The 10,539-nt window shown below is 46.4% G+C and overlaps 1 protein-coding gene across 1 annotated transcript; it reads right to left on the reverse strand.

Moving 5' to 3' along the window:
* Positions 1 to 1,699: 1,699 nt before the first annotated feature.
* Positions 1,700 to 9,975, reverse strand: LOC143736204 (uncharacterized). Its single transcript, XM_077226871.1, has 2 exons — positions 9,907 to 9,975; positions 1,700 to 3,990 (listed from the first exon to the last, which is right to left on the reverse strand). Exon 2 carries the CDS (start codon positions 3,928 to 3,930, stop codon positions 2,857 to 2,859), a length of 1,074 nt encoding a protein of 357 aa, XP_077082986.1. The 5' UTR covers positions 3,931 to 3,990; positions 9,907 to 9,975; the 3' UTR covers positions 1,700 to 2,856.
* Positions 9,976 to 10,539: the final 564 nt, after the last annotated feature.

Consider the following 10,539-nt stretch of genomic DNA (forward strand, 5'->3'; position numbering starts at 1 on the left):
CTTTCATAGTTTCTACATCAGCAACCAATACAGCTGCACATGCAAATGAGCACGCTTGAAACAAAGATCCATAAATCAAATTCTCCTGCTTGGAAACTCCCAGACCACAGGGCAGCCAGCCTTGACTCACAACCAGCCACGTGCTCATTCAGGAGAGAGAGAGCACTCTCTCAACCACAACCGAATCAAGGACAACCTCAGGAGTTTGGCACAACGTCTTCATTCAACGCAGAAGATGTCCATCGCAACCCCCACCATTTGCTCTGCGTTTCCTCTCAGGCCCAGGGCTGGCAGGCTACAATCTGTACTCCAGCCATGAGAACGGAGTTGAACTAACCATGCAATTTCATCATATCTTCTTGACATCCTGAAAAATTGAATTCCCGAATCCGGCCCTAATTGTCCCGAAAATTTTACTAAAGCAAAATCTTAAAGTCCCTGTAAAGGCAATTCAAAAAAAAAAATCTAAACATATTATATATGTTAGAAATGTATTGCTAAAACATATTACAAAGACTGTGAACTGTGAAGTACTGAATTGTGAAGTTAGACCGTTAAACAGTTTTTCACCATTGCTGTGTTCCAGATTTTTTGAGCGGGGCTAAAACGGGGCTCGATGACGGACTGGAGCCCCTAAGCTCCTGGACACGCCCCGACTTGATGACGCACTACAGCCACTGAGGCTGGCCCCTCCCCTAACAATATAAATAGAGCACATTAATAACAGTTTACAAATATCAGTTTGCCACTCAATCGCGAGTTACTGTCAGTATTATTAGTTACTACAGTGTACAGTTTGCTAGCTAGTTATGCCTTCGGCACGGAAATGCGTAACACCTGGATGCAGTCACATCAGTGTCCTTACTTAAATTTCCGCAAAACGATCACATCAAGAAGAGGTGGATTCATTTTGTGAAGAGACACCTTAATAGAGAGCTGAGGATCACCGCAAACACCCGCCTCTGTAGTGATCATTTTACACGGGATAGTTTTATAAACGTTCGACGGAGACAACTTCACTGATAATCCGTTGTTACTGGTGAATGGTGCCGAACCGACTATCTCCAACCTCAGCCTTCATCCTCCCTTCGCGCCGAAAACTGGTGAATGTTAGTGGGTGTGGTTTCAGCGCAGCCAGCAGACACACCCCCAACGTTTGAGAGCAGAGACTACTCATTTTTTCAAGATTTTGATGGCTTATTTTATGTACTTGCTGGCTTTTTTAATCATTCAAATTTGGCTGGGTGGCTAATAACACATTTTTCTGTGGTGTGACAACCTCATAACACATACTTACTTTTGACTTTACAGGGACTTTAAGTAGTTATTGCTAGTTATTAGTTATGATAAAACATTAAAAACTGTCCTTGGAGGTTGAGTCGTCCTGCAGCCAGCCCCCGCCAGCTGCTCATTGGCTGCAGCATCTTTTTTGTTTCTTTTTTTGACGTTCTACAAAGATACTATAGGCGCGAATTTAGCTATGCATTGCATAAGCTCATTGTCATTCATTGAGTTGACATGGCTGGTGTACCGGAACCCCAACACGCCGCAAAAAATTAAAAAGTCTCTGCAGGTACCAGGAAGTACCGGCAGGTACCCACAACTGGGGGAGGGGGTTAGTTATGTGTTAATATAAATTTTAGTTATGTGTTAAATAACTAACCCTAAATGTTAGTTATGTGTTAATAACGTGACTTAGTTAATAAAACTTGTGCACAATATTTATTTGGTTCTGATTCTCTGCTTACAAACAAAGTTTATTTTACAATCTTGATCTGGTTACATGCTCTAAGCGCTGTACATGCTAAGAAAGAATTATTTTCCTCTGGCCATGAAAGATACCCTTTTCTTAGAATAAATGAATAATCAAAAGAGTTCGTTTGGACGAACTGATTAATTGATTGAATTAGGTTAATCCAATTAACTGACCCAAATATTCATAATAACTATTAATATATCCCCTTTGAGCTAACTCGTTACATTGTAAATACATAAAGAAGACTGAAATACCATTTGGTGTATGTGATGGACATCGCTCAACTGATGAAGCAAACCGGCCTAAGACCGTTTTTGGAAAGGTGAATTTACTAGTTTGTGTGGGGTTTTGTTCAGGGCAGAAATTTGCTGTAAAAAAAAGAGAAGACTGTCAGTTACCTTGAGAACTCAATCAAAATTAAACAGTGTACATATCATGCAATATTTTAAATGGGTTTTACAGATGTTGCAGGTAGTTCCAGTCCAATTGTCTGGGCAGAGGCAGATCCCGTTTTGTAAGGTACCCATGTTTTCACACTCCAGATTGGGTTTGGTCATTGTTGTGTTCGGGGCAGCTGTAGTGGTGGATCTCTGGGTTGCAGTCTGGAGTGTTGAGAAGCCATTTGTTGAGGAGCCGAGTGTTGAGGAGCTGAGTGTTGAGGATCCGAGTGTTGAGGATCCGAGTGTTGAGGAGCCGAGTGTTGAGGAGCCAAGTGTTGAGGAGTCGAGTGTTGAGGTGCGGAGTGTTGAGGTGCCGAGTGTTGAGGAGTCGAGTGTTGAGGATACGAGTGTTGAGGAGTCGAGTGTTGAGGAGCCGAGTGTTGAGGAGCCGAGTGTTGAGGAGCCGAGTGCTGAGGAGCCGAGTGTTGAGGAGCCGAGTGTTGAGGAGCCGAGTGTTGAGGTGTCGAGTGTTGAGGAGTCGAGTGTTGAGGAGCCGAGTGTTGAGGAGTCGAGTGTTGAGGAGTCTAGTGTTGAGGAGCCGAGTTTTGAGAAGACCAGTGTTGAGGAGCCCAGTGTTGAGGAGCCCAGTGTTGAGGAGTCGAGTGTTGCGGAGTCGAGTGTTGAGGACCAAACCAATCTCTGTTACCTTAAATTATATGTTTATCTCTGTAAAGCTGCTTTGAAACAATCTACATTGTTAAAAGCGCTATATAAATGAGGATGACTTGACTTGACTAGAGGAGTCGAGTGTTGAGGAGTCGAGTGTTGAGGAGCCGAGTGTTGAGGAGCCAAGTGTTGAGGAGTCGAGTGTTGAGGAGCCGAGTGTTGAGGAGTCGAGTGTTGAGGAGCCGAGTGTTGAGGAGTTGAGTTTTGAGAAGCCGAGTGTTGAGGAGTCGAGTGTTGAGGAGTCGAATGTTGAGGAGCCGAATGTTGAGGAGTCGAGTGTGGAGGAGTCGAGTGTTGAGGAGTCGAGTGTTGTGGAGTCGAGTGTTGAGGAGCCCAGTGTTGAGGAGTCGAGTGTTGAGTAGTCAAGTGTTGAGGAGTCGATTGTTGAGGAGCCGAATGTTGAGGAGTCGAGTGTTGTGGAGTCGAGTGTTGAGGAGTCGAGTGTTGAGGTGCCTGGTGTTGAGGAGTCGAGTGTTGAGGAGTCGAGTGTTGAGTAGTCAAGTGTTGAGGAGTCGAGTGTTGAGGAGTCGAGTGTTGAGGAGTCGATTGTTGAGGAGCCGAATGTTGAGGAGTCGAGTGTGGAGGAGTCGAGTGTGGAGGAGTCGAGTGTTGAGGAGTCGAGTGTGGAGGAGTCGAGTGTTGAGGAGCCGAGTGTTGAGGAGCCGATTGTTGAGGAGTCGAGTGTTGAGGAGCCGAGTGTTGAGGAGTCGTGTGTTGAGGAGTCGAGTGTTGAGGAGCCGAGTGTTGAGGAGCCGAGTGTTGAGGAGTCGAGTGTGGAGGAGTCGAGTGTTGAGGTGAATGTTGAGAAACCAAGTGTTGAGGAGCCAAGTGTTGAGGAGTCGAGTGTTGAGGAGCCGAGTGTTGAGGAGTCGAGTGTTGAGGAGTCGAGTGTTGAGGAGTCGAGTGTTGAGAAGTCGAGTGTTGAGGAGCCGAGTGTTGAGGAGTCGGGTGTTGAGGAGCCGAGTGTTGAGGAGTCGAGTGTTGAGGACTCAAGTGTTGAGGAATCAAGTGTTGAGGACTCAAGTGTTGAGGACTCAAGTGTTGAGGAGTTGAGTGTTGAGAAGCCATGTGTTGAGGAGCCGAGTGTTGAGGAGCCGAGTGTTGAGGATTCAGTGTGTTCAAAAACAGCTGTTTACAGAGACAAAACATTAGACAAAAGATATCTGTCAGGTTGCAGGTTTGATTTATTTCTTTTCCTTCAAGTGTTTTTTTTTTCATGTCTCAGCCGCACGCAGCTGATCAGGCTTTGTAATAAATTCAGCTATGCATGCTCTTACAGCTGTTTTACAGCACGTTCATAAACGTGTAGCCAAATAGACAAAACACACTAGCAATGAAAGAGAAAAACTGAGGGGTAGAAAAAGGAACACATCATAAAGGAATGAGTTCTTTTATGATGTGTTCCTTTTTCTACCCCACAGTTTTTCTCTTTCATTGCTAGTGTGTTTTGTCTATTTGGCTACACGTTTATACACATTTGTCTTGTTTTTCTTTTTTGTTCTTTTGTTTATTGAACCCGACTTTCAGTGATTCTTGCTTCCTCTGGCTAGTAACTTACTCTGATGGATTATTTTCTATCTGTTCCTGTCTGCGTTTTTTGTCAAGTGATCGTCTGCCTGGGTCTGAACCTCTGCCTGTTCTTATGGACTGTATAAGCTAGCTGCCAGTTCTGATTTGGATTTTTCCCTGTTCCTGCTTTTGTAAGCATCTGTTTGCCTCCTGACCTCTTCCTCTGTTATATAGCCCGCCTGTATGGACTTTGATCTTTTGCTAGGACATTGATTGACTGTTATAACTCAATACATTTTGAGTCACATTTCTGCATTTGAGTCCTTTTCCTTGAGATCCCTGACAGTATCAACCTGTGATGACTTCCCTTTAGTCACAGAGAGTCACAAGTCCCTGTACAAATCTGGTCCAGCTTGCCAACTTATTCCAAGAACCAGACATTAAGATGTTTTGATTTCCAAAATGCCATTTAGGCACTTTAGGCAGGTTGAAAAAAATAATTTAAATAACATCAAATATTAGCCGAACTGTGTAGTCTAAAACAAAACTTTAGTTAAAACATCAAAATTAAGTAAAAAAAAAATTGAAATGAAATAGCTCAAGGTAACAACTGTGCATATTCACTTTTTGCACCATATACACAAACACATCACACAGACCCTTAATGTGATTTGTAGTGATATGTATCGTGCCTTAGTCAAATTAGTAGGCTACTTCTATTTCACAAGTAATTGGAAAATTAGGGTGTGACATTCAGTGGTTACACATAACTGTGTTATGCAAAACAACAATATGGAAATTAACCCAGAAAACAAGTAAACAATCAGGAATGCAAGTTGTGCAAAAAGGGTTAAGAAAAAAACCAAGGATGAGAAGTAATGTCTTGCTGCTCAATCAGATAAAGCATCAAAATGAAATAATAATGCATTATTGTCTAAAACATACCCATTATTAATTAATTATAATGAAAATAGAGGAGAAATATTTCTTTATTATTGCTATTAATTGTTAATAATAAAAACATAGTATGGTTAACTATATATAATTAACTTGTATAACAATTCTAACTATTTCAAAAGTGAACCTTACCTGCGGTAAAGATTAGTTTACTGCGGAGTTTTTATATTTATAACATATAATATGATACAGTTAAGCAACATAATACGACCACGAGTGCTGAATACCATCACAATTGAAAATGTGACACTGATTTCATATGACAGTTCAATAAACAAGTAATTAATATGAAGTCACTTACATTTAAGACACAATATCGGCTGTTCCCTATCAAGGCTACGGAACTTCGACATTACGGACGTCGTATATGGGAACTCCTCTCATCCTTCACTTCTGCTGAAATCTTATAGGCTAACGCCAGCAGAGCTGGCTAATTGACGCAAAATATGCAAATACTGAAACCTCGTAGCAGTAATAAGCAAGTGCAGGGTCAATTCCCTTCAGAATCTCTCTCTTCACACTCAAATCGTGTGCTAGAAAGCTGATACTCCACTAACAACCTAGGATTATTTCGCCGTCGTTGAAGTTGCGCCGAGATACTTGCACTGTCTCCTGCATCCGATGGCAACTATATGCAACCTGTGTTCGGGGCCCATCATGCCCCCGGACACGCATCTGTTCTGCGTCGCGTGTATGGGGCTGGCCCATGCTGAGTCAGCCCTCAAGGACGGAGGGTCCTGCGACCTCTGCGCGGACATGTCTCTTCGAGTTCTCAAAGCCAGGAGGGAAGAGGCTCGCGCAGCAGCGGGGATCGCGTCTACCCCCGCCGCTGAGCCGCTGGTAGCCCCCCCCCACCAACCGCGGAGTCAAGGTTCGTCCCCCGGTGAGCTTTCCAGACACCACCTTTCAGCCCCCGCGCGAGGTCGCTGACTTGGTTTCCTTCGGGGCGAGTGAGGAAGACGACTCCATGTCTCTTTCTGCCTCCGAGAACGACTGGGGTGCAGAGCAGGCCGCACCGCGGGGGGCCGAGGAAGCAAGAGACCCCGGCGGACCTGCAGGACGAGCTCTTCCATATCCTCTCAATGGCCGTCGAGGAACTGAACCTCTCGTGGAAGGCTCCCGATGAACCTTCAAAGAGCAAACTGGATACGTGGTTCCTCCAATCGAGCTGCTGTCAGGCCGCTTCGAAAAGGGGAACACCGTTTTTTCCTGACATCCATGAGCACGTGGTGAAGTCGTGGGTGGCCCTGCAATCGGCGCGCACTCTCACTTCCACCTGGACCATGTTTGCCCCCGTGGACGAGACGGGGGACCACGGCTACCTCCGCATCCCCCCCCCCGTCGAGGAGACCGTCGCCACGCACCTCTGCCCGTCGCCTCCCGCCCCTGGGCTCGGACCGCAGCCTGCCGTCTCGAACCTGCAGATTTACGGCCCAACAGGCTAACAAGGCCTACGGTGCCACGGGGGAGGCGGTTTCCGCGATGCATGCCATGGCCGTTCTCCAAGCGCTGCAGGCTAAGCAGCTCAAGTCTCTGGATGACGCCGCCTCTATCGACGCTGACGCCATCCGAGATCTCCGTTCGGCCACGGACCTCGTGCTCCTGGCCATGAAGCGTTCAGCTCAGGCGATTGGCCGTTCGATGGGGTTCCTGGTGTTCCTCCACAGACATCTGTGGCTCACCCTGTCGGACGTGCAGGAGGCCGATAGGAAGACGCTGCTGAACGCACCGATCTCCCCTGCAGGCCTGTTCGGAGACGTCGTGGAGAAAGTCACCGAGCGTTACTCTGAGACGCAGAAGAAGGCGAAGGCTATGAGCCACGTGATTCCTCGGAGGGCGCCGCCGCCGCAGCCTCACTCCCGTTCGTCTTCCGCCTCGGGCCGCCAACCTAGAAGACAGACAGTGCCCCGCCCGGGACCGGATGCCCGTAGAGGCCATAGTGGCCAGTGGCAGGGAGCGGGTAGCAAGAGGACGCAGAGGAGCCCGCGCAGAAAGCCCACCGCGTCCCCTGCTAGGCCCTAGCAGTCGTCCTGACCTCTCGGGCAAGAGGAGAAGAGAGTGCCAGGTCGGCCGCGCGTCCAAGCGGCGCGCTCTAATGCACTTGGTCCCTCAGCGTTCTGCGAGCGACGCGTGCAGTTGTTTTGTGAATGTCAATGTTGTTTCTTGTTCAAAAATAAAGCAGATCACTACTGCACAAACAGAGCTTTTTTTCTCCTCTTGCACCATACACTGTGTTACCCGCCCTGCCTTCGAGCAGCGCAAATTCGGTCATTAACTTTGCCCCAAAACGCTCATGTGCTGAGGCAAGAAGTGAGCAGCTTGCTCGAAAAGAAGGCTATAGAACCGGTTCCCCCGAGGGAGGGGGAGAGCGGATTCTACAGCCGCTACTTCGTTGTGCCGAAGAAGGGAGTGGGTATCCGCCCCATTCTGGATATGAGACTCGTCAACAGAGCGCTTCACAAGCGCGCCTTCAGGATGACTACTCTGAAGCAAATCCTGAAGCAAATTCGCCCCGGGAATTGGTTCGCTTCAGTGGATTTAAAGGACGCTTACTTTCATATCCAGATAGTAAAGCGTCACAGGCGATTCCTGAGGTTTGCGTTCGAGAATTCGGTGTACCAATATACGGTGCTTCCGTTTGGACTAGCGCTAGCTCCCCGAACATTTTCGAAATGCGTGGACGCAGCACTTTCACCCCTCAGATCGAGCGGGATGCGCGTCTTGAACTATCTGGACGACTGGCTGGTTCTCGCGCAGTCGAGAGAAACGCTGGTCAGCCATGTGGAAGCCCTCCTTCGACACTTGGAGATGCTCGCTTTGAGGGTGATCCAGAAAAGTGTGCTCACACCGAGCCAGACTACAACATTCCTGGGAGTGTGCTTGGATTTAGTGAGAATGAGAGCGCGCCTCTCCCCAGAGCGAGCAGAGGCTCTGAGCTCTTCTCTCGGTCTCTTCAGACCTGGCAGGCTCGTCCCACTGAAAGAGTTTCAGAAGCTATTGGGACGGATGGCAGCGGCTTCTTTGGTGTGTCATCTGGGGCTGCTGCATATGAGACCACTGCAACACTGGCTGAAAACGCGTGTCCTCCCGAGCGAGTGGTATTCTGGCCACAAGCGCATTATGGTCACCCGCGGATGCGCCCGCGCCCTCGCCCCGTGGAGGAACCCAGATCTCTTCAGCTCAGGCGTAGTGGAGCATAGTGACGCGGCGCGTGGAGGTCCTGACGGACGCTTCATCCACCGGATGGGGAGCCGTCTGCTTGGGAAAGCCCGCCTCAGGTCGGTGGTCAGGGAAGCAGATGGAGTGGCACATAAATCATTTGGAACTAAAAGCGGTCTCTCTAGCTCTCAAAGCCTTCCGGTCTCAGCTGGAGCAGCAGCATGTGTTTATTCGGACCGACAACACTTCCGTGGTCTTGTACATAAATCGCCAAGGCGGTGTACATTCCAGAGCCCTATTTTCAGGCAGGCGGAATCCCTTCTGCTGTGGGCGGACCGGTTTTTCCTCTCGCTGAGAGCGGCTCACATCCCCCGCGTTCTGAATCGCGGGGCGGATATGCTCTCGAGAAGCGAGATTCCCCAAGCGGAGTGGAGGCTTCACCCCGGGACGGTTCAGCTGATATGGAATCGTTTCGGCAGAGCGGAGGTCGACCTCTTTGCAACGAGCGAGAATGCGCATTGTCAGATGTTCTTCTCACTGTCTCGTTCCCCCCGGGAGGTGGACGCGCTGACTGCGCGATGGCCAAGAGTCCGTCTCTATGCTTTTCCTCCGGTGAAAATTTTGACCATTGTGTTGTGCAAAATCAGGGAGGAGAAGGCGGCGGTGACTCTGGTAGCCCCAAACTGGCCGAATCAGCCCTGGTTCGCGGTTTTGGTAGAGTTACTGCCAGGACAGCCATGGGAGATTCCGCTCAGGACGGACCTTCTGTCTCAGGCGAGCGGAACGATCTGACATCCCAACCCCGGGCTGTGGAGCCTCCATGTGTGGCTGCTGCATGGTCGGGAAAGTAGGCTATAATTCTATTTTTATATTCAAAAAATATTTAAAACAACCTCATAACATTATTTAATGCAGTTGTAATATTTCAGTGTAAATTAATTAATTTGATTGGTAACAGCCATATAGTTTATTATTATTTCAATTGAATTTATTGATCAAATTTAAGAATTTAAAATGAAAGATGAAGCAGATATTTAAACCGATTAGGGAAAAATGCTCGTTATAAAGGTTAAAATATCGTAAATATGCAGATTTGAATATGTAAAAACTGATTGAACACTGATGAAAATATTGCGTCAGAATAAATTGTATTTACAACACAAAAAAATTCAAAAAAAATTCTTGACAACCAATTTTTTACTTGGACGAGTGAAAGACCGATTTTTATATTACTTCACAATAAATGTGGCACACCCAGTATTTCTTATGCACACCCAGAGACGCTTTTCTGGCTACGCTAGTGGTACATATATGTCCACATATGCATCAAACAGGCTTATATCACGGACATTGAAACATTCAGTGACATGTAAACATATTACACTTCAAGTATTTAGCTTCATTTACTATTTCACCAACCTGGAAACAGGAGAAATAAGTGAGACAGGGAAAACTCTGCGTCTGTTTTTCATCTCGCTCAGCAGAAAGAGAAAGACCGCAAAGTGAAACAACTGACGTAAAGTCGCCCTCTAGAGCAAAGTAAACGCCAACCTGACCCCTGCTGGCGAACTCCACTATTACTCCTGATTTTTATACAAACATTATAGTGCAATAATGCTGGAAACAGGTTAATTACCCCTGAACAAATATCCGCAAACATTAGTTATACAATTACAGAAACTACAACAAATGTGATAACACTTTAGTGGGCATCACAAAGACAAAAAACATATTGCAACTATGTCTTCCAAGGACACTTTATGTAGGGAGACCAAAAAAACAACAACATTATAACAGATATATCATTAAATATAAATGAAAAAAAGTTTAATAAATTAATTCATATCCTAAATATAAGTATATGGGTAAATATATTGTCCTAAAAAAACTGGTCCCATGGTAAAGTGTCAATACTAAATTAAATAAACTAAATAACCTAAACACCAAAATAACAAATTTGCGCCGGAGTTGTCCTTTAACCTATGGGAGATCAGAAACAATAAAAAGTGTAAAATACAATAAAAAGTAAAAAAATAAAAAGTAGTGTCTTAT

This window comes from Siphateles boraxobius, unplaced genomic scaffold, assembly GCF_051911475.1.
Source record: "Siphateles boraxobius isolate OS27281-9 unplaced genomic scaffold, OSU_SipBor_1 13, whole genome shotgun sequence".
NCBI lineage: Eukaryota > Metazoa > Chordata > Actinopteri > Cypriniformes > Leuciscidae > Siphateles > Siphateles boraxobius.